Below are 24,425 nucleotides of genomic sequence, written 5' to 3' on the forward strand. Positions count from 1 at the left end.
AAGCAACAGCGTGAAGGTTATTCTGCTCGCCTCTGGTTACTGTTGAACTTTTTGACTCACTTTGCCTCAGCGCACACACACACACACACACAGAAGAATTCAGTTAGAAACTTTATTTAATACAAATACGACCACAAGCCACAGATTTGTGTTAGCTTCATTAGGCCTTCATCTCTTTTTTTTTTTCCTTCTTCTTACAATGGATTTTTGTTCTTTAAACATATTTTAAACCACATTTCTATACAAATCAAACACAGCATACATTTAAGGTACTTCTGTTGGTCAGACACAATCAAATAGCAAGCGTTAACATCCAAACGAAACAGTCCCACGTACACTTTATAAGAAATTATACAAACAAAAACAAAAAAAAACAAAAAAAAAAAGGCATCGGAGACAGGAAGGATGTGTCGATCAGAGTGCACATCAGATCATTTTCCACAGCAGTTGAGTGGGAACAAACATAATATAGCACATATGCCAGGATCATACAGGATGAAGTGTGATTCTTTCACACAAGATGCTTTACTTTCATAGAAAGAATGGAATTCCTTTGAGCTAATTAGAAGATAAATCTATTCGAACGAGCAAACGAATCAATAAACACACATTTTAATCGTCACAAACGGAGCTACAGAGCAAATGCGGAAACACTTCGGAAATAACGACAGCTATTAGTGACAGCAGCTGTCACCATAAACTGTGCTTTTCTTTTTTTTTTGTTTTTTTTTTCTTGTCAGATGGTTTTTGTTTGCTCCTGCTCGTTTAGTCTTCGCTTGCACATATTATTTATCATGTTACACTTGCCTCGGAGGTACGATCCGTGTCGGTCCTTTCTAATCGTCGCACACATAATGCCGGGGAAGCGCTTTCAAGAGCTTCCTGTACGGAGTCAAGTATTTCCTGTTTATCTCCAAACAAGACCCAGTTTGTTTTTCCCTCCGGTTCAGCGGAGGCACACATGCAGAGACACACGTCGAGGCCGAGGGGTGGCCCCACCCCTCCAATAAAACATCATTTCTGTTTTTCATACGCACTTCAGCTTTTAAAACAACAAAGAAGAATCACCTTTTCAATAATTCTAAGTCTTCATCCTGCGAGGATTGCATACTCCGGTCTGCTGTCGTCTTAGACCGTCAGGGAAGTGCATGTAGGTGAGAGGTGTGCTGAGTTGTAAGTCTGCGTCTCTCGGCGCAGCTTAGGCAAAGTGCGTCGGATAAGTCTAGGTAAAGCCACCGAGGGAACATTAGCAAGAGGCGCACGATACTGCAACCTCTACAGCAGCAGCAGCAGCAGCACTCGGTGATTAGCTGCACGCACACACGCACGTACTTACATCATCCTTCATTTTAAGCTCTTTCCCAACCTGTTTTTTTTTTTTTTTCCTCCACTGATTTGACGCTAAATATTAAAGCTGCGGATTTTGAGGTTCGGAAATGCGCCTCACGCGTTCTCACCATCAAAAAGTGGGGACGCAGGTTCGCCGCGGGACACGTGACGAGGCCTAGCAGTTACTGTTAAGTGCAGGTTATTCCGTGACCAGCCATTCAAAATAACAACTCGACGTATTTCCACATTGCATCGGTGATAAATTATTATTATTTTCTTTTTTTTTCTTTTTTTTTTTCAAACAAGCAAAGGCATCACGATAGAAATCAATAACTTAAACATACCAGTTATCATAAATAATGACGGCATCGTTAACGAAACACACCAGAGCTCGAATCAAGAGAACGCAACGGAACGACGGCGAGACAGTATTCAGCGAAGCTGCTTCATTTTGTTTTTAAACTCACAACTAACTGTGCATTTTCATGTACTTGGCGGAGAAAAAAAAAAAAGAAAACAAAAAAACAAAAAAAAGAAGCAGATCCCATGTGTGACCTTTAGTTTTAATACCAAACGTGACTCACTGTTTATGAAGGTTGTTGATTCTCTATTGGAGAATGTGGCCTTGAGAAATCTTCCCCTCCCCTGAAAGTGAACTAATCACTGCAGTCGGTCCAGAGTCGGGAAAACTGGAAACTAACTACTCTAGGTGAACTGTATATGTCTGGCTGGTTTAATTAACCAGCCACTGTTTCACCTTTTTACAAGCCTCAGTAAAATACAGCCACAGTAAAATACGACTGGTAAGTGGCTGCGTTGGTGTTAATTGCCTGCCCTGCTTTAATTAACAGTGTGTGGGGTTTTTTTTTATTAACATTTTGAATGTCTTCAGGGTGTGAGAAATGTGAAGAGAAAGACGAAAACACTTCCTTCTGCACTACTCGGACTCTAGTGCGTCAGGAGGAGCTCCTGTGCCTCCCCCTGATTGCTAAAACAGACCATCCCGTGTGCTTGAAATTGTAGATTTACAGAGAAAATAGACGATCTCTATCCCTTTACACTGGATAGCAGGTCGGTGATTATTCCCCTGTCTTCCAGGGGACTTTCTGAATAGATCATTCATCAGGATTTACTGCTCTGGTAATAATATCCACACGTGTCTAATGGCTAATTACAGTTCACCAGCTTTTTGTGTTGAAGACCCTGTGTCGCTGCAAAGTTGCGTATGTCTGAGTGCTACGGTGGGGAAATTTGGGTTCCAGTCCGCGTGTGTGTTCTGGCGATGCGTTCAAGTCCAGATTCCGACCGCATTCGCATGTATACCTGCGTATCCATGCCTGCAGGATCAGAGCAGTTCGTCGGGGTTGATGTCTGGGATGGGCAGCCTCCAGTAGCAGAAAGAGCTGAACTCTGGCATCAGGAAGGCCTCGTTCTGCTCCTTGCTCAACAAGGGGAACACGTGCTCCACCAGCTCACTGAGTCTGCCATAACTGGGAAAACAAAGATCAGAAAGACACGATCAGAGGTAGAGAAGGCAGGATAATAATAACCGTAAGAACCAGGGCTGGGTGGTACACTGGTTCACTCTGAATACAGGGATTTCTTTTCGTCATCATATGAATTTTTAATATACCGGCAAACCCGTGTATTTGATTATACAACTTTTTGAACGCTGCGCCACAACACAGCAGAATGAGAAGACCACGGAAACACGGAAGAACATGTTTAAGCAGGACTCCAGCGCACTTCGATAAGTTCAGACGCTCTCACGCCACACAGGACATTTCTCACGCCGAAAAACAATAAAACTAGCCGCACATAGACTTTAAAAGAGATTAGTAATCTATGAACAGATGAGGAAGGCACTGCTCTGATTCATCATCAGACAATCAGAAAATAGTATTTGTCGTTGCCGGGTGAAATAGAAGCGCCTTCCACAAATACGCCAAACTCGTCAAAGGAGAAGTGGAAGTCACTTCATAACTTATTATTATTTCAATAGTTGCTTATTAAAGTCTAGGAACTATGCAAGTAAAAGAATCTCACTCCAAGCTAAATCCAAAACTTGAGAGCCCTGGTTTAAATATGAATAAATATGTCAAAATAATTGAAACCTTGATTATCCCTGTTTATACATTTCACCTTGATAACATTTAATTCTTTTTTTTTATCTCCGAGCTGTAAATGTTCCCAGATTTGATTTCAGAACGTGTTGTGAACACGTAATTATGCATGAATTTTTTATTTTTTTTTAAAAATAGCATGACAGACTGTGATAGCGTCAGAGTTTTGAAATCTCCAGAGGGAGATGTCTAACTCCAAAGGGAAGTACAATGGAGAAGAGACTAGCAGCGAATGGTTGTTGTGACTGCAGGAGAAAAGAAAAAGAACGCAGGTACCAAGTAGAAACTTTGAACATTGGCAGCGCATACACAGCCCATGACTCTTCCACCACATTCACCGCGCTGAAAACAGGCTTGGAGGGTTGGGTGAACCCAGATGAAGACGATGTTATTATTATTTTTTAAGAGCTACGTCCATCCATACACTTGCAAAATCTTTATGTTCTGCTTGTTTCACACGGACAACACCGGTGAAGGAGAGCATTCCTCATATATAAAATGGAGTTGCCAAGGCAACCAGAGCTTGGGAGCGTTCACTAGCCATCGACTGTCGGCTGAAACGAGAAGACCGACGAGCAACTTGCTTTTTGTGTGCATGGGTCTCAAGGCTGCTAAATGTTCAGCAGCTCTTCGTGAAAACAGCCGAGGTGCAGACAGGAAAAAGTAAATGGTATCATAGCAATGAGTGCACATATTTTATAACATTGGCACCAAACGAAAAGGAACCGAGGTCTCGTTCGTCTTATGGGGATGTTTACAGCGGTACAGAAACCACCAGTGATGTACTCACGAGGATTTGTTGCCCTTGGTCTGCTCCTGGATCAGTTCTCCTTTGGGGTTAACTGTGAAGATCCGACACACTGGAACTCCAACCTCCTTGTAGGCAAACACATCCTGTATGGAAACACAACAGTTAACTCAAATTCATTCGACCCCTTTCAATGTTTAACGTCTCTAAATATACGATGAACATCTTTTTTTTTTTTTTTTTGCTTCATGTTTAATGAGTTTTCCTTATTTAATGAGGGCACTGACACAGATACAAAGCCACTTGAACACATCTCTTTCCAATTTAAGGTCAGTCAGTGACATTTCATAGTGATTTGCGTATTTCTCCATTGTTGTGTAACAGGTAGATGTGTGGATGCATATGTGGGGTGACACATAAACATTTCAATTTCAATAATTTTCTAAATGTGCTCTTTCTGTAAACTAAACTAAAACTGAAAACAAATTGCCAGAAACTGTAAATTTAATGTTATATTTCACATATTTTCAATTGTCATTAGTTAGAAAAACACACATGTATGTTTTCTTTTAGATAAATCAAAGTGAAAAGTTTCAGACCAAACCCTAAACAGTCATCTGAGAATACGCTCGACTATGTAATGCTCAAAAGTGAGTGGGCTCTCATACATAATACACACTGGAGGAAACTGACATAAGTGTGTTATTAACATTAACCGCAGATTTCCTGTTTGTGCTCCACTTAATGCCTCTAATGGCAATATTTCTAGAGTAAATGTTTTGGTGGGCGACAGCGTGACTGTGTGTGTTTGTGTATCTAATGTTTTTGTTTTATTTTGGTTGGTGAGAGACGGGACATTTAAAGGCCGACCCATCTCTTCATCTGGGTGTCTGTGTTTGTGCAGCTGAAAGACGGGACGCTGCGCCCGACTTGAGCTCTCCTCTGCAGCTGAAGTCACATGGGACCGTTCTCCGCCAGTGACCTCAGCTCAGGTTCGGCCCGGTGCTGATTTCACATGTTCGTGTCTTAGAAACGGATCTGAGCGTAAAGTGTCCCGTCGGTCTTAAGGGCACACAGCGACTTCCTGAAAACAAAGCTTGTTGACATGTAAGAATTAGCACTTTAATGTCTGGGAGTCAGACATCTTTAAACATGCATTAACTCACATTAGTTCTATTCCCGAAGGCGGCGTAGAATGGCTGCTTGTTATGCTGGAACAGGTTCTTGATGTCTGTAAGGCATTCAATCTTGAAGATCTCTGGTTTCTTCTCGATGACCTCCCTGAAGCGAGCAGACACACTCATTAGAGAGACGCGCATATGCACATGTCCTGGTCGCGGGTCAAGACTGAGATAAATTGGACGAACAAATGTTGAGCTTCTCTCGAATTTCTTTCTTACAGTCACTTCAGATTAATATCAGTTTATAGTAAACACACACGGTCAGTGGTTTTAATGTTGTACATCAGCCACAGCATCAAACCCACATGGTCATAATGTTGTGGCGGATCAGTCTAGATATGACAATGTAATGTAAAACACATGTGTGTGCTTAAAAATCACGATAAAAAAAGCCTCGGTTATAAAGCAATTAACATCAAACAGAAATCAACATGCTACAGGTTGCCATGGTGACACATTAACCATGACGTACAGGTTCAAGGTCGCCCACCGCTTTGCCGCGTGATTAAAAAGCTTAATAGAGAAGAGCATGTCCAACAAACTATTAACCAGACAGACAGTCAGTCTGAGCAGGAGTTGGGCGCGATAATTTAACAATACCAACGCGCCACCGGCATTTACATCCACGCGAGGCGAGCAGCTCCGGTTTAATTAACTCGCCATCAACGCGTGGCATCAGAATTCAATTTGGGCGACTAATGAAGAGACACGGCATCGCAGCTCAGGCGATGGATCAGTTGTTCCGCGGTGGAAAAAATCTCGGCAGCTACGACCAATTATTTCTGCATCAATTTTCGTCGGGGAAAAGGTTTTGATAATAGCGAAGATCAACGAAACCGACTTCCAACTAATTGTTGGACACGTTACTCTGAACAGACAACTTCCAACTGAGTTCTGAGACGGCTGGAAAACTGGGAAATAAAGATGAAAAATAAAGCAGCAGGAAAACGTTAATCACGAATGCATTTCTAGGAGCTGATGGCAAGGCTACTGAAATTGTTTTCTCTCCCAGTTTTAATAACCGGAGCATGCGACGGGCTTATTATAAGCGATGAGGCCTGCGAGAGTGAGAAACTAAGTTTGCAGGCAAAATGATTAAAATGTGAATGGAAGAAAAATACGGCGCGGCTGGAAAACAGCAGGTTTAACGTACAACGGTGAGTTCGGCATGAATGAGAACGCCGTCTGCGGCGCAATTTTAGTCGTACCTGTGGAAAGCGGAGAAGAGGCTGCTGGGAGAAAGCATGAGCGGCCCCCGGGGGAGGATGGTGCCGCCGTCGTTGACCCACTGCAGGTAACCTCTCGTCATGTCCGCCATGCCGATGGCCCGAGCGGAGCAGTACAAGAACTTGTATCCGTTCCTGCCGATGGGCAGAGCAGCGTTCATTAAACGCTCAAACACACGCATCATCATCATAAAGTCTGTAACACTCATTTATGAGCCGATAAATCAAACTAACTTTTAATATATCTCGCAACTCAAAAGAGGTGGGAAATCGGGTTATGCATTATGTTTTAATGACATTTTTGTTTTTTTGCAAATATTCAGTCTTAATTACAGTTAAACTTACTGAGTCATCGACATCAGAGAAACCCACACAAACATTAGGAGGAAACATCATCTCCACAGAAACTGGACTGGGAATGAAACCCAGACGGTCCTAACCACTGACCAGCCATTCATCCTTCCTGCGTGATTAATCCGTGTTGCACTTACTCAGCCACTGAGTGGTAGAGCTTCGCAATGCCCTGGTGAGTCCAGTCTTTACCCAACTGCGGAAGGATCTGTCCAAATACATCAGACCTGAAACGCCAAAAACAAACAAATATCAAACACGTGAAGATGTGGCTTCCCCCTCGTCTTTTACATAAACGTGCTGCAGCGCATGTTGAGTGAGAGAACAGTGGAGACGGTTCAAAAGAGGTCAAACAAAGCGCCAGGGCTACTTTACCATTTCATGATAAAGATAGAACATTATGAAGTCGACTAATGAGGTTTACCAGCCCATAGGGGAGGCTCTGTCTCAGCCCTAACTTATATCGCTTATGCACTGATATGTAAATGGGCTCATTATAGCCCCTCGTGCTCTTCACCCTGTTCTGTGAAGAAACCACATGTCACCGGTCGGCCTAAAGGGTCGCAGAGATAATAAGCCGCAGTCAATCTGGACCTGTCTGATGTCGACCAGCTATGGACTTCGCTGAGCGGGAGCCAGAGAGGCAGCAGACGTTGGTTTTTGATTTCAAAAAGTATCCACTGAAGCCGTCTTTAAGTCAAAGGGCTTCACACAAACACAAATGGATTATGTCCATACGATCTACTAGTTGCTCAGAAAACTGCACAAGACAAACAAGAAAGGAGATGATCAGTAAATCAAAGCTTCTCATCTTCAACTTATCCTACATTTTCAACCGACTTCAGCCATTGTTCATGTACATTCTGCCTCCGTCGGTGGTTTTGATCACGCTAGCAATCAATTCATAGACGTGAGGGACGTTACACACAGCACCACAGAAGGTGTCTTTCTTCTGGGTGAATTGCTTCCTTTTGTACATAGTGAGTGTTTAAAGAGCAGAGCTGAAGTGTGCTTTTAGAGTACTGCGGGACTTTGACGCCATAATGAACGTCGGTGCGAGCCACTTATACGAATTTTCGCCAAACACGAGTTATACAAACGCTTACGTTGCCGAACCTCCTCAGTTGCCCTTTCCCTCTGTATTAATCCAGAACAATCAATTCAATAAAACCAGAGCCTTTACTTGACCTGACTATTGATTTAAAACATGCCACTGGTACGACCGACAGCTTCACTGATTACTATTTTATTATTTTAACTAAGGCAAAGCACCTAAAACTGTGTGCACCAGTGGAGAACAAGCCTGTAACAATGGAGAGGTTTTCAGTAATAACACACTGATGAACTGTGATCAACATATTACATATAACATCCATTTACGCCTTTATACTCCTCCGTTTTATAAACAGTTTTCTGTAATCATTTGTATTATGTAGCGACATGAATGTGAATGAAATCTGTTGTTGTTTGTGAAACTGCAGTGAGTGACTGGAAGTCCGTACTTGGTGATGGTGCCGTCGATGTCAGAGATGATGACTTTGTCATCCCAGTTCCACAGGTAGATGGTGCCCTCGCAGCGACACGTGCCCTGGTACTGAGTGGTGATGCTGAACGTCACATCATTCGGTCCGTCCTTCAGTTTCAGACTGGCCTGGAAACAGAAAGGAGGTGAAGGCATCTGGAGAATCAGTACCAGTCACTAAAACCTAGGCGTTAACTCTCTGCTATGAGTTTCTTTTGCCACATGCACAGGTCTTCAGAGCCCCCTACAGGCGACAAGGAGAACAAGTCATGTCTTCATGGACAGTCAGCAGAGGGAGCTCTAAACTATAAAATAAAACATTGGAAGTACGAATCACATCGAGCACTATGCTGTACGGAAATAAAATGTGTAATCTGATCAAAAATCAGACGTATTATTAGAAATACAGCAGTCACACTTACGTACAGCTTAACAAGTGTGTTAAAGGTCAACAGAAAATAAAAATGAATAAGAGGAAGGAAGCCACATGTGAGACAGTGCTTACTATCTGATCAGAAGAAAGGCGTAGTGACTTCCTGTAAGTGTGTGGGCTGGGATGATGTTGAGTATCAACTGGCTGCAGTCGCTCTTGACACGATGCGGCGCTCAGCTCCTTGGATTCTTCATCACTGGATGAGTCTCCTGCTTTAGGCCTTCAAGGCAAACAGAGGGTTTTCTGTTAATTCTGACAGATAATTAACCATGTGAGATAAATTTACACAGTTTTGACTGGTAATTTAAGTAATTTTACATAAATGTAATGCAGTTTAATGAATCACTTTACAGGAAACATGTAAACACTCACTGTAAGGCCAGCTTCTCCTGAGATATCGAGGCCCCTTCCTCCTCCAAATGAGACTCCTCCTTGGTTTCGAGCTTTGTCTCCGACTGCAGGAAGTAAACAAATAAATCCCCAGACGATAAGCACAACTAACAACATTAGATCTAAAAACAACTGTGCACATTAAGAGGAGTACAGTATATTTTGCACATCTAGTTTATTTAAAATAACGCACCTGCTTGATTGTGCTATCCGCCCTCTTTCGCCAGAACCACCAGCGGCCTGACTTCTTTGGCATTTTCTCCTTCACCCAGGCCTCCTCTGTAGCCTGCCATGAACAACATGACCATGTGAGGGTTAATCATGAGCTAGCGAGCTGCTGATTGACAGTGATCCTCTTAGATTAAACGGCAAAATAGGTAATCAAAACCCGAATCACCTTTGGTAAATTCTTCTGAAATGCTTGAAGACTTAGAATCAAGGGTGCAGCTAGTGTCCAGTTATAATATCTGCGAACAAAGACATTCAACGAGACGCAATTCACACATTTAAATATATATGTTCCTCTCTTGTGCGTTTCTCATCTTGCGGAATAGAAATACTTGCATACCTATTCCCGATCTTTACTACCAGGTTGGGGTTATCTATAATTGCTGGATTTTCAGCAAATTCATGATAGGTGATGATGTGCTCCATGAACCTTTCTGCAAACACAGAGAGAAGAAGAAGGAGACTAATTAAAGACAGCAGATGAAAAGGTCAGTAGTGGTGAGCCATAACATCTTACTAGACTGAAAGGTCAGGAAACTTTTTCTCCCACCAGTGACAGCACCTGAGCGCTGCCGCGATGCGTTTCCAGAGAAGTGTGTGTATTGTCTAATTTTCAAACAGGAAAATCAGGAGTGTCGCTCTTGTGTACCTTTGGATATTTCAGCGTTTTCTGTCAGACCTCCGCACAGAGAAAGGGTAACGTCAGGGACATCGCTGGCTGAGTCAGAAAGACACTCTGTCCCGCTGTCAGCTGCAGCGCTACCCACCGACTGTGGAGACTGTGAACCAGAGTGCATCTCTGAGTCCATCCAGTGCTTAGTCGCCGCTTCGGACTCGCTGGAACGGCAAAAAGCACACAAAAAGCATATTATCATTCATTACGCTTCCTACCTCCGTTCAGTTTTAAAATAGACCGCTCTCATTTAGCACTTTTAATTAAAACGGGTCAGGCAATTATGCGCCTGTCTCATGAGCTAACCTCTTGGGAAAATATCGTGCGGCGACATCAGGTTCAAGTACATTCAGGTCATCTAGGTAGATATCCTCAGGACCCTGATGCTGGCTCCTCTTTGGGACACCTGTGTTCAACAACAGGATGATTTACTTACTCCGTGTACAATTATAAACAGAACAATTCAAACAAACAACCACCCGACGCACCTTTCTTCTTGGAGGGTGAGTCACACAGTTGGCTGTTGGCAGGGGTGGAGGTCGACACGCTGGACGGCAGCACATCCAGGGTCTCTGTGGGGGTTATGGGACTCATGGAGGTAATGGTGCTGTCGGGTGATAGTGGACTCACAGCTGTTACAGCTGTGATAGGGGTGCGCGGCTGAGGCTTGACGATGGCGCACACTGAGGAGGAGGTGGAGGACGAGGAGGCACCGTCATTCTTCTCAGCCTCCGTTTCGTTCGCCATGGCCTCCGAGCTGAGGATGACGCGGAAGTGGGTGCTCTCAGTCGGAGTGATGGTCACGGTTTTAAGCAGTTCTGGTTTCTCTTTCTTGGGGACCTGGATGTCGGATGTTAGAAGTTACTACGATGGTAAGTATGATGACAACTGCTTTGAATTTCATGAGGCAGAAGTGCTTTACCCTGGTTGTTTCGGGAAACTCTCCCCAGGTCCACTGCATGTGGGACTCTGCTCTGAGCAGACTCTCCGAGGGGCTCACCAGCAGCTCAGAGTCACTCTTTGGGGAAAAGGCTTGAGACAAGCCATGACTGGAGAAACACACAGACAAGTGGAAATAATTAATCATTCTCATAAATGTAGAAAAAAAAGAAGATAATTTATATTCCTCTCATACTCCACACACACTGTAAAACAGAAGCTATTGACGCTTCTTAATGTCAACACATACCTGTCACTTGCTGGCCAGTCCCCATCAGACATTGCGTAACCATCGAGGTTGTGCCTGGCCGCGGGTAATTTGGGGTCAATGTCACGCATTGTGGACACTGAAGGTGACCTAAACCCAGGGCGCAAAAAAAAGCACAATAATTAACCCATCCATGTTTAAACAAACCTTTATACAGCAACAAGCAATGACGTTGTTCCTACCTCGAGACATGTGCTGCGGGTTCATCGTCAGAGCTCAGGTCCATCTCAAATATCTCTTCATTTTGCCCAGGGCCGGATGTAGCAGCAGTTGTAGCAGCGGGTGTGTTGGCGGCGGCGTTACCAGTGGTCACTGACATCGGTGGGGTCAGCTCCTCTCTACGGGGGTCTCCTTTGTGCTTCTTTCTCCGTCTTTTCTTCTTCTTTGTGGCCACGGTGCTGGGAGCGGGAGGCTCCGGTGGGTCCTCCGGGTCAACGGGGTCCAGGTCTTTGGGGGCCCTTTGGTTCTCCACCTCGGAGATCCAGAACAGATGACTCTCAGTGGGGATTGGGGAGGTGGCCAGGTGGGCAGGGACAATCTGCTGAAGAAAGGATACAGAGTCAAAAGGATTAAGATGCGTTTTAACAAGTGCAACAAAATGCAGCGCTAATTATCAGTGGAGACGGCGGCAGCGACGCTCGAGTCCAGTAGAACAGGGTGGCGGTCACTGATTAGCTGTCACAATAAGAGCGCTAGCAGCTTGAGTAATAGGTCACACGTCAAATACAGCTACTGCACAACACTGGAGTAATTACTTCCTCATTCCTCTACAGCATGTGCAAAAGCAACACTGACAATTCAAACATTATTAAGACATCTGCCTTAATTGGACGTCAAAATTAACTGCGTTATTAAGGGTATTGTCATTTTATTCTGTTTCATCTGTGCAGTTAGTGTCAGGCTTACGTTCTGCTGCTCTGATTCCTGGACAAAGAAGGCCTCTCCGTTGTCACCGAGCTTCATGTGCAGGTCTACGGGCTCTCCATTCACCTCGATGTCGATCTGGAAATATTTTAGCAAAAGGTACAGCTTGACACATGTGTCTGGACTAACACTGAAACTGACAACAGTGACTTTCTTTTATTAGAAAATTTGTGTTTTTTTACTAGTATTGGCATCGTTTGACACACGAGTGCGTTAGCTGGTATGTATATATATATATATATTTTTCCCCCCAGCAAGATTTACAGACAGACGCATCCACAGGCAGCCCTGTGCTGATGTTGATGCTGCAGACCCGCGCAGCCCATACATCGCCCCTCCCCTACTAGCAGAGTGCCTGCAGCCTGTTTTTTTTTGTATGCATAAGACTGTTAAAAATTCATTGAGTTGAATAAATGTTTCTGTTTTTGGTTAGATTGAGAGTTGTGATATTTGTTATCATTGTGTCATTTTTTTTATCATGTAAATGGAGGGAGAAAAAGCAGTATCGGCTCCAAATATCGGCTCAGAAAAATTGGTAGCAAGTATGAAGTAAATATACCGTATTTTCCGGACTATAAGCCGCTACTTTTTTCCCACACTTTGAACCATGCGGCTTAAGCAAAGATGCGGCTTTTCTGTGGATTTTTTATTTTTTTTTGCGATAAATCCTTCTGGCCGCATGCGAAAAGCATCATTTTCAGCCAGTTTTACTCCGGGATGACAGCGACACGGAGAGCGACACTGACATAGACACAAAAAAGGTATGTGATGAAGCTCTTCCGAGCCTGTTCAACTCCGACACTGAAGACGATGACTTCAGTGGTTTCAGTCAATCAATAACTTTTCTGTTTTGTTTGATCAGCACTTTTACTTTTATGTTACAGGCACCCTCCGGAAACTGATCAGTTCAGTTATGTTTAGTTAAACTAATCAGTTCAGTAGATATCAGCGGCTTATAGCCTGGTGCGGCCTATATATGTACATTTCCATTTTTTTTTTTTTAAGAACTTGGGTGGGTGCGGCTTATATTGAGATGCGCTCTATAGTCCGGAAAATACGGTATATATAAAAAACTAAACAAAAACGGTATCAGCCCTAAAAATCTATATCAGTCGACCTCAATTAGAAAACAATTAAAATCATCAATAGGATACTTTGATATTCATTATTGATCTACAACATGTTGCTTAATAATACAAAGGTTTTGTGAGATGACATTGAAGGCCAATCGCGACTTACAGCCACATCCATCTCCAGAGGGCTGTAGAAGACCTAATAAGTGTACGGCTCTCGTGGGTTTGGATTCTGGGGAGTCTGTCAACAGAATGAGGCTATTCATGTTTGCCAGACAAACCTCAGAGGACCGGGGCCCATTCAGAAACCTGACACCACAAATGAAGAAACCAGGTCACGTCTAGTGCACTACAGACAAGGAGGACGTTCGGTCGCAGAGGGCTCTGCAACCTGAATCCAAATCATCAATATTAATTAAAAACTAATACCCGCCACAATAATCCGTTCCTTTTTCCTATTGTGCAACACTTGATGCTGCTTTTTTTTTTTTTTTTTTGCCTCTTTTGTCCTCTTCAAACGTTGAGCTTGACACAGTGTTGCATTACTGGAATGACTGGAGGCACCGGCCGGCAGGTGTGGGTTATTTTAGACTTTTGGAGTTTAAAGTTCAAGAAAGTGGAAAAGAAATTGAAAGGAGTTAACTACTTATGAATAGCCATGCTTAATTATTATTCCTCTGGTTTTAGAAGAAAACTCTACTTTAAAAACATTTCTGGTTGCCAAACTGAAGTGACTGTGTATGGGAACAAACCCGCTTCCCACAGCCAACATTTAATTAGTGTTTGGCTTTAAATTTTTCAAAATGTCTGGAACGGAAATCACATAATTTATTTGGCCCAGTAACTTCTAAAAAAAAATAATAAAATAAAAAACATACATATATTTAGCAGCAGCAGCAGCCCTCGAGGATCTGGTAAGTGATCCGAGGGCTTTGTTACACAACAGCCCTTGTTGAGGGCTTCTTCACATTTCCTCCCTCTCCCACACATTCAAGTTGTAGAGCCGTTACCATGGAAACCACTCATTCATTCCTCGCCTCCGAGCCCATCAGCATTCAGGGTAGGTGGTGAGGTAGTGTCAGCCCCTTCACAAATCATAGCCCACTATAGTCCACCAGCAAGAAAACCTGCTTTCTTTAAGGGCAGTGCAAAAGCAGCAGTTCACCATTCACAAAAAGATCTACATCCATTACTACGTCCATTCAATTACTAACTGAAGACCAACTACAATCTGATAAACTCAAACAAATGTTGGATTCATTTGGGTTTTTCTTACAATCTGTCAGATAACCACATCCATTTAGTTTTCCTCAGCCTGAGTACCACCAAATTAGACCCAACCTGCTGCTCCCTACTCATCATTTAGGCCGATGCAAAGGTGCTATTTCAGTAAAAGAGATGGCAACGCTAAATATAATAGCACTGTCCCTCCACCATGATTAATTGCATCTCATCTCCAGTCGAGAATATATAGAATAAAGAACTATCAAAAAGTGAGAAAAGCCCACACCGTTGAAGCCATGTTTAGTAAAAACACAAGATTTCTCAGAATGACTCTGTCACTATGCTCAACGTGTATTAATTACGCACATGAGAAATGTGGAATCACATGCTTTTAGCTTAATGGAAGGCTTGTATGACCATACGCTGGGAGAGATGTCAAAGCACATTTTATACATGCTGACGCTGTTATGAAGTATACTCTACTCAGGCAAACACCAGGGCCTCTTTTAAGTGGTGCTTCAGTAGCCTAAGTATTCTGGCACTGGCAGATCACAGTTAACATTTAAAAGACTCTCCCGACTTGGTATTGTACATCATTAACACTAGCAGATCCACGACTTGGTATTGTACATCATTAACACTAGCAGATCCACGATGGGCAGTTTAAAACAGTCTCCATTAAAATCCCCTCAGCAGAATCAGAGGCATCTTTATTGTTATCAAAAACCGGTGTCTAAATTACCCCCCAATGCAAAAGCTCAGCGGAGACACTATCTCTCAAATTACATTCTTCCATAATTGATAGTTTTAGTACGTATAAGTAGGGGAACGTGCAGTGCACTGTAAAATGCTGTGGGACGGAGCAGAAGGGAATAAGGACTGATTTTTCTGACTTCAGAAAATGATGAGGAGACAGGAGGTTCTCCTCTAAAATATTTAGTCATACATCAATCAGCCACAACATTATGACCTCTAACAAGGGAAGTAAATAACACTTGTGACCGCCTTGTGACAATTGAATGTTCTGCTGGGAAACTTTTGGACCCGGCATTCATCCATGTGGATGTTATTTAGACATGTACCACCCAACTAGACCAGAACAAGCACCCCAGCCCCATAGCAATGACATTCCTTGATGGCAGCAGTCATCCCCAGCAGGATACAGGCACAAAAACAGTTCAGGAACAACTCAACAAAACATGACCTGGCCTCCAAATTCACTAGATCCCGAACTGATCGAGTACCGGCCCCTCCCCACAACCCATAGGACCCAGAGGCCCCCACTAACAAAATTCTGCTGCTAGACACCACAGGACACGGTCAGAAGGCCCATGTCTAACGAGTCACAACTGTTTTGGAGTTACAAGGATGATCTACACAATATGAGGCAGGTGGTCATAATGTTTTGCCTGATTGGTGTGCATGACTACAAAAAGTGTCACTGTGCTGTTGCTGGACAGAAGGGATCAATATTGCTTAATATAGCCATCTGTAATGATTCGGTGGAGTAAAATGTGGCACTCAGCGTTAGCTTAGCACATCAGCTGGTTATTTATTATTTAATATTTATTATTTTATTGATTATTTATTTTCTTATGTACCGCTCTTCGCCCTCCTAATTTCCCCTTGAGGATAAATAATTTTTTTTCTGATTCTGATTCTGAAATGCTGCAGTACAGAGGATACTGTGTGAAAACATGCTACAAGAAATTACATAATTCTAGCAGTAAAGCAGAATTTAGAGGTGAGCTACAGAGGTCTGTGGTTAGAGGTCTGTTTTACCTTAAACGGGAACTATATTTAAAACGAAAGCAAAACAGTTTGTGGTTGGTATTAACTGTTTTCTGCCACATATGTATTAGACTGAGTTTGACTTTAATGATCCACAAGGGAAATTACTTGATCACAGCAGCTTAGTTAAAAGATAAAATAAGGTTAAAATAAGATTAAAATAAAATATAAGTATTATCTAATAAAACAAATTAGAAAATAGTGTAAGCAAAAAAATGTACAGAATTATCTTACGATCAAATGTACATAAGTAGGGGGCAAAACAGTGTCCAAGGTGATCTGGTTGTTTGGACTGTTGCACGGCAACAGTTGTGCGGATCTTGTCCACTAAGGGAGGGATACACACTATACGACACCTGCAGAGTCTCAAAGCTGAGCACGGACGCACTGTTGTCCGGAAAGTCCGCACACTCACAAATGTCTTTATGTGGAGCCCAATACTGTAACTTTTTTGGAGAAAAGCATAAAGAATAAACAAGCTTAACTCACCACTTTCTCCTTGGAGCGGAGCACACCCAGCTTGCCGAAGCGCACGTGGAACGGTGAGCACTGGTAGGTGCCATCTCTCTGGCGGACGACCACAACATCGATGCAGCCCGACAGCGTGGCCTGATTAATGCCCTTGTACAGCTCTTTGACAGTCACCAGAACCTGACCTGCCAGCTGGCCCACGTAGTTCATGGTGTCCGCCTGGAAGGGGGGGGAAGAGAACAAAATATTAGCTGATATTATAGAAAGACAGGATGAGGATGTGGTGTTCAGCAAAAGCGACGAGGTGAAGATGGTTTTAGCTCGTACTAGTTTTTCCTGCTCGATTTCCCCAATAGTCTCACGGTCCGTCGTGCGTCGTCTCTTCTTTGAAGTAGACTGTCGCAAACTTCCACACGACTGTCTCTCACTTGTCTTTTGCTTTCATTTCGTAGCTCGCTCCCTGCCTGGCTGTGGTGTCTGTTATCTCCTGACCTGTATACAGACTGCCAGAGTACTGCTGTCAGCCTACCGCTGGCCAATGTCCCAGATGAGCAGCCTCAGAGAGAAGGGGGCTAATGGCTGTCCCCAAACAATGAGGCAACCTCATACAGAGATCCCACTGCCCTGAGAGGAGCTCACTTCCTGTTTACATTCAAAACAAAAAATAAAACCACATTTTTTGTGACTATAACTATACAGCCTTGGATTAATGCTGCATATTTTCCCCAAAACACTTGTAGCCTCTTCGGATGAGAAGTTTGTGAGCAAGTAAATTTCTTAACAAGGGATCTGTTGAAGCTAGTAAATCAGAGAGATAATAGTGGAAGTCTCATTATGCTGAATAACATAAAACGTCCGTCTTCCTTTGGCCTCGTGGCTGAATTTGCAGTCGTTGCAATGTGCAAAGTGACACAGAGTGCATGTAACGATTAACTTAGTAAACAGGATTTTGAGTTGCCCTGTCAGGATCTAAGCGAGTGCGGCCTGTAAACACGTTCACCCTGCTGACTTCGTCGGGTTTATGCAACCTGAAATGCTGCTATCTCACACTGACCTTTTGTTCTGAGCGTAGCCATGAGAGCGGTGCTGGGGTTGTGGGGGCAGAGAGAGTAGAGAATAGGGGGATTTGTGCAAGGGTGGCGTCGTGGAATATGGGAAATTGGTATAGTACTGAACAAAGAGCAGTAAAAAAATGTATGTTTAGTCAATTAGGAATAACTTACTTTTAGACGCAACCAGAAAGGTAAACACCGTGAAACTCAAAGAGCCATCTGAGCAAACAGACCGTTTTTAGAAGGCTTCAGGTCAGCTGAGGAACTCAGGAAGCGCTCACATACTTCAAAGAACTTCAGCACACATTTGTATTCAAATAGGATGAAAAAGCAGGTTTTCCCTTTGTTGACATTCACTAAAGAGTCTTTTTCCTGGAGGACCAACACCAATATGGTGGCTACCCAAGTTATAACACTATGCAACATCACCCACATGCACATGACAATGATATGAAACTACAAAGCATTTATTAATAGCGTGGATATTTTAATTATTGTGGTCTACTGTAGGTCTGCATTGTCTGAAAACTCTGGGTGACATAATAGACAGATACCAAATAAGTAGATGAAATCTATTAACACAGTCGACTCAAACATGGGTTGAAACCTAAAAAATGAACGAAATTTTACAAATCCTGGCGGCAAAAGTAAAAGTGCAACACATTGTCTGCCTGTTCCATGCATGTTCTGTGTCACTGGAAACTAAGGACCACCTTGTTCTTGTCAAGCAAATAACACGTGACTATATGTATTTAACGCTCTAAAGCTCCTGTGCCTTACGTGAAGCAGTACGACATTACAATAAAGGTCAAGAAGGTCTTGAGTTAAGGGAGAAAATTGCATATTTAAAACAAAAACAAAACATACCCTCACAAAAAGGCCTGAAACCAAAGCCACCAGCATTCATTTATCTAGAAGGCAGTAACATGTGATAGACTTGCTCCACCTGCTCCTACCCATTGTCATGTCGTTTACTCGTACCAGTGTAAACACCCAAGTAGGAGTACACATACATACTGTTCAATTTAAACCTTAAAAAGATCTGAAACTGACATCATCTGTCTGATTCACAGTATCTATGTGTCAAAACACAAGGCTTGGCTACAACAACAAACCGAGCAACCTGCCCAACTGAGCAACAATAGATGACTAACAGTTTATTCTGTCCCTCTAGCATCAGGCCGAGCTGGACTAGGAAACTTGTTGACTCACCAGCGACCAAGACGACCTCGGGGACGAGGACTCATCCTGTTCACTGTTGTCTGTGTTGTCATCTGTGTTGCTTTCCACAAGCTCCCAATTTCCCCAGGACCTCTGTCTCTTCATCACTGTTTACAGAGCATCAGCTCCCACTTTGCCTACTCTAGGATATTCCTCTAGGATCAGTGTTTTCCTCCCTCAGTTGATGACAATGCCTCCCTGCCATCTTGGATCTAATCTGAAATATGGCCCACCTAATCACCTTCAAATAACCCTGCCGTAGGTACATTCAGATACGCTATCTGGAGACGGTGACAATTGTGCAACACCGCCATAAACTTTGTCATCCTGCTTCTTCTGGTTTATCCTTTGCTGGATGCGCACTTGTGGTTGTCCAGTCAGGTGACAGGGCACAAGAGGTTTAGCCAATGGGACGTCGTCTTGAATGTGGCAGCGCAGGACTGATAAGGGGACAGCTAATGTGAACGACTAAGCAATGTTTTCCCCTGATAAGAGTAAACGCTGAGGGAAAGAACCAAGCAGGACTCGGCAGGGCGACGTTCTCACACCGTCGCTCACGTGTTCATCACCGCCTCGGCTGCATGAGCTTGTTATTGTGCACGACTTATCAAAAGGTGGAGAAGAGGGCGGGGAGATGATGACAATCCTTGAGTCAACCAATGGATTGTTTAGTACGCCATGTGTATTTTCTTCGTTTCCCATTATCAGTGAGCAAGGTGACATCCGATACATGTGAGCACATAAGAAAAACAGCACAGGCGTCTATAAATACCAAAGAGATAATCTCTGCAGGAATGAGTCAACATTACTTATCACTATTGATTGATAAAATACATAAATGTCAGGTACGCTCAGGTTGTAGTCCAAGCACCGGTCAATTCAAACATGCTTCAACCAAGTTCTCTACGGTCTGGATTCTGGCACCTTCCCGTCTGGTTTACCTCAAAAAGCTGAGGACACACTACCAGATTTTATCAGTCGGCATGGGTGGTTAGCATTAAAATCTGTTAAGAGTCTGAGGGAGTTAAGACACAAATATGCAAGTGCGTGAGGGGAACAGACCTAACCTGACCTCAGTCGCAGTCAACGAAACCGAATCAACCAAACCAAACTGAGACGGATCTGGACGCAATCGAGTGGTGTAAACTGATTATCGACCCAACTGCTAAAACATGTAGCCGACTGCCAATGAAAAAGACAGAGTGAGAAGCAGCAGAAGCATCAAAACAACGTTGGCAAACAGCGAGAGCAAGAGAGCGGCGACAAACCAAACCTGGATCGCAGGAAAGGAGGAGAGATTAATCGAGTTGTGGCAGTGGCACGAGCGCTTATATAATGTTTGTTGGTGGCATACCACAACTGTTGCCAACTGTCAAGAGTTTGAAGCGCTCACTTGGTTTCACAAATCATGTAGTTTGTGATACCTGATCAGACTCAACCATTCAGCATGTGATCCCCAGTCTCTCAATCGTCGCACAAAAATCTGCTGAAGTCTGTTCGTTAGTGTATACTCCTGGTCTTTTCAAAATCTGCATACTGTGAAAGTTGTGTAGCATTTACTTTATAGCTATTGTACACATAACCAAACATTTAAGAACATGACTAAACTTGTCAGCAGTCTGGAAGTAATATACAGAACCAAGAAGAGATTGACGAAGCTTTATACAGCCGAGTGAATTAGAAAGATATTTAAGTTTCTCAGCTGTTTTTTCTAACCTTCCAGCTCTGTGTGTTTCTGTGATAAAAGCCAATACACTTTTCTTTAGTGTCACATATTTTGCACCCTGAAGTAGACTCGACTGTCACATAAAATCTTTACAGAATAGCTTGGAGGCAGGTTTTTTTTTGTTTTTTTTTACTTAATACACTGCAGAGCTATAACTGTCAAGCATTAAGGCCTACACTGGATTGATTTTAAAGTTTATTGTATTTTATTGAAGTGTAAAAATAGTGTGTGTGCAAAAATACCCGACTAGGACATCCATAAACATAATGTATAAGGCTCTTCCAATAAGGCCTCTGACCAACCGTCCCATCTGCTGAGCTCTTTATAAGCTCTACCAAAGAAAACACACAAGCCTACCGAGTTGAGACTGTGGGTTTGGCCTCCTCCTGTGCTAGAATCTGTTCTGTGTTCAAGACTCTGACAAGAGCCATTAATAGATGTATAAATACTTTCTCGTGTTTGAAATAACCCAGCCACAAGCGAATAAACCAAGCAAGAAGCAACGCATTAATCTTTAACTGCATACTTGTAGTTTTTATCTGGAATGATGCAAAGCACATTTGCTTCAACTGTGTGACAAATGGATCAGTCCTGTTACTGAGTTTACTAACCAAACCATAGTGGGTTCATGTTACTCTCTTTCAAGTATTAGATTACACCAAACAGCAAACTCATTATACGTGTAAAATAATCCATGGCAATCGGGCAATAATAGGCAGTGATGGCTTTCGTTTTTACTCATTTTGCACCCCTAGAAAAACACACATCATTCATTCAGGGCGACAGTTTAATTCCTTATTCTCAACACTGTATACAAATTCCTGGCGAGTGTGAATTTGGCGACACAGTAAGTGGAAACGGACAAAGCCCCAACACAAAATCTGCCATGTAGGATTGAGACTGCCCAGCCTAAAATAGTGTTTGTTTTGTTGCTTTTCAACACACAACCTCTTTCTTAGTGTTTTCTCATCTTCTTAGTAGGGTCGCGGGCTTGAGGCAGGGTACACCCTGGACAGGTCGCCAGTCTATCGCAGGGCCAACACGTAGACAAACAACCATTAGCACTCACACCTGGGGTCAATTTAGGTTCAACAATTAGCCCAACGCACCTGTCTTTTGGAGGTGGGAGGAAACCGGAGTATCCGGAGGAAACAGAGAACATGCAGACTCCATCCAGAAAGGCCAGAGTTGGACTCGAACCTGGACCTTCTCGCTGGGAGGCATCGGTGCTAACCACCGAGCCGCTAAATGGTACATTTGCAGTCTATGGTGCTGTGACACTGCCCGGTCGAGTCCAAGCGGGACGTACATGTCTAAGTAACATCCACATGAATGCCAGGTTCAAAAGCTTCCCAGCCGAACACGGATTTGTCATAAGATGGTCAATGTCATTTACTTCCCCCGTTAGAGGTCATAATGTTGTGGCTGATCGCTGTATTTTGACTTGGATGTTACACTGTACTGGTGCATACTTTTAATACTTAGTACAAGCAATACTGGCTAACTAGAGTCTCCAAAATGACCATCAATTAAGTTCATTACCTCTGTAAAAATGGGTTTGTTAAACTCGGCATTTAAGAAGCTGATTATTTCACATGGCGGATGTATTACGCTATAATTATACTACTGCGCAGTGCTATGCAAGGGCCTTACGCAAGTCAGGCTAATTATGTTTCTATGTCCTGCTTCACTTTTAACAGTGGCAACTGAAACTGTAGCCAAAAGTTTGCCACACACAAATGTCTGTATCTCCAAACCTGCTCAGCTAAACCTCACCGATTCTTTATTGATCTAAAACAATCAAAACTCACAGAGATGGAAAACAAACCAGAAATACTAATAAGTTACATATCTGGGGAAGTGGAGTCAACAATGCAACAGGAGCAACAGCAGCAGCATAAATTACGCATTACATGGTATACACTTTAATTAATACACTTAAATTAGTAAACAACAAGGTTAATGTGCTGCCACTGACTTTTTTTTCATGTGTATTGCAAAACAAATGACAGTGAGTGGTGAATCAGTGCTCACACCACATATAAATAAAATGCCTTTAGGAGTAAAGAGGTGTTTCCTGCCGTCTAATCTATTTAAAAACACCCGTGTGGTACAGGTGTCTCGTTTGCTGATGTGTCAGCGCTGCTCACAAGCCGAGACCTCTGCTGCAACAAGCCGCAAATCGCGCAACGTTACTGACACGGGACACAAGCGCTTTGAGGACACACTGCGGAAATAAGCAGGGCATGAAATAAAACTCAAATCACGTCCACCGAGCCGTGAAAAAAAACGCCAGAGACGTTCGCCACTTGCACAAATTCAAACCGTACCCGGTGCAGTGACGCATAGTGGACGTAGAGGAAAAAGAAAATGAATGGAGACGGCTAGCTGTTTTTAACCCTGTGCTAGCCTCGATGTTAGCGTTTGGTTTAACGTTATCGTGTCAGTTTCTGGGTCTTCAGTGTCCACGAAATGCAAATGCCTTTATTTGTTATGCTACGAATGTGCTGTGCAATATTTTCACTACAGTCGACGTTTTTCATTAATTAAAATACCCGAGCGCAGCTAAAATAAATAATTGTAAATAACTGTTAGCCAGCTTACATGCTAGCTAACGTTAGCCGAGGGTGGACTGAACATTATCGAAAGAGAGAAGCGACGGGCTGAAGACGGGCTGAAATGGTCCCGTCCACCCCGGCTCACCTTTGGGTTGCTTCAGCTGGACGCCGCCGGGTGGTGAAGGGGTGTCGCGGTGTCCTCAGCGAGTCCCCATGTCATGTAGCTTTGGGGAGCCTCCTCCTGACGTGTCCGTCCCTGGACCACCGTGGCCGACTGGTGTGTGGCAGCTGAGGCTGAAGTTGACGGGACGGGGAGACGCACAGCGGCGGCGCACTCGCACAACTAGTGGGACAACTCGGCTCAGTGCACGGGTTCAAGTCCGCGCACTGGTGATGTCATGCGCAAAAACAAATAGCCGGCTCCGACGCATAATTTACTGTTATGAATGATTGATTGACAAATCTCTGTTATGATGCGTGGAACTATTTGGGGACCTCCAAATAGTTCATTATACGAGCAATACAAACAGGTAGAAATTAACCCCTTTAATGCAAATCAATACATGCAAATTTATGTATATGTAGGCACGTTTGCAGGTATATATGTCTATACATTTATATTTTTATATATGTGTGTGGGTATGCTAACTGTCCACACTTTATATCAACCACAACATTAAAACCACTGACCACAAAAGTAAATAACATTGACCATCCTGTGACAATTCAATGTTCTGCTTTTGCACCTGGCATTGTGTGGATGTTACCTGGACATGTAGTAGTCTACCACCCACCTAGACCAGACCAGGCACCCCCACTACCCCATAGCAATGACACTCTTTTTAATGGCAGCAGCCAAGGTACACACACAAAAACAACTCAAGAAACGTGCACCTGGCCTCCAAATTCACTAGATTGCAAACTGATCAAGTATCTATGGGTTGATCCACAGAGACCCTACAGACCATCCCAAC

At 43.3% G+C, this 24,425-nt stretch overlaps 1 protein-coding gene across 6 annotated transcripts; it reads right to left on the reverse strand.

Moving 5' to 3' along the window:
* Nucleotides 1-98: 98 nt before the first annotated feature.
* lpin2 (lipin 2) lies at nucleotides 99-23,805 on the reverse strand. 6 transcript variants are annotated; one of them, XM_047590431.1, is made up of 21 exons: nucleotides 19,159-19,547; nucleotides 17,222-17,536; nucleotides 16,913-17,113; nucleotides 12,318-12,413; nucleotides 11,594-11,952; nucleotides 11,394-11,501; nucleotides 11,127-11,253; nucleotides 10,693-11,044; nucleotides 10,511-10,610; nucleotides 10,181-10,368; nucleotides 9,872-9,965; nucleotides 9,701-9,770; nucleotides 9,497-9,589; nucleotides 9,286-9,368; nucleotides 8,986-9,133; nucleotides 8,461-8,609; nucleotides 7,099-7,185; nucleotides 6,590-6,742; nucleotides 5,367-5,481; nucleotides 4,243-4,346; nucleotides 99-2,819 (listed from the first exon to the last, which is right to left on the reverse strand). In XM_047590431.1, the coding sequence occupies exons 3-21, from the start codon at nucleotides 17,102-17,104 to the stop codon at nucleotides 2,675-2,677; spliced, it is 2,763 nt and encodes a 920-aa protein (XP_047446387.1). In that variant the 5' UTR covers nucleotides 17,105-17,113; nucleotides 17,222-17,536; nucleotides 19,159-19,547; the 3' UTR covers nucleotides 99-2,674. The 6 variants fall into 6 exon arrangements, with proteins under 6 accessions (XP_047446387.1, XP_047446388.1, XP_047446385.1 ...); XM_047590432.1 differs by having other exon boundaries at nucleotides 17,222-17,397; nucleotides 19,159-19,247; XM_047590429.1 differs by lacking the exons at nucleotides 17,222-17,536; nucleotides 19,159-19,547 and adding an exon at nucleotides 23,597-23,805.
* Between the last annotated feature and the right edge of the window lie 620 nt (nucleotides 23,806-24,425).

This window comes from Mugil cephalus, chromosome 7, assembly GCF_022458985.1.
Source record: "Mugil cephalus isolate CIBA_MC_2020 chromosome 7, CIBA_Mcephalus_1.1, whole genome shotgun sequence".
NCBI classification, from domain to species: domain Eukaryota; kingdom Metazoa; phylum Chordata; class Actinopteri; order Mugiliformes; family Mugilidae; genus Mugil; species Mugil cephalus.

Excerpts from the sequence above, each read along its gene's own strand:
- lpin2 (XM_047590427.1), bottom strand. The coding sequence starts at position 19,272 with ATGAAGAGACAGAGGTCCTGGGGAAATTGGGAGCTTGTGGAAAGCAAC. Across the intron at positions 17,114-19,158 it reads CGAGGTCGTCTTGGTCGCTG|GCGGACACCATGAACTACGT; the intron begins GTGAGTCAACAA and ends CCCCCCTTCCAG. Across the intron at positions 6,743-7,098 it reads CTCTACCACTCAGTGGCTGA|GAACGGATACAAGTTCTTGT; the intron begins GTAAGTGCAACA and ends GCCCATCGGCAG.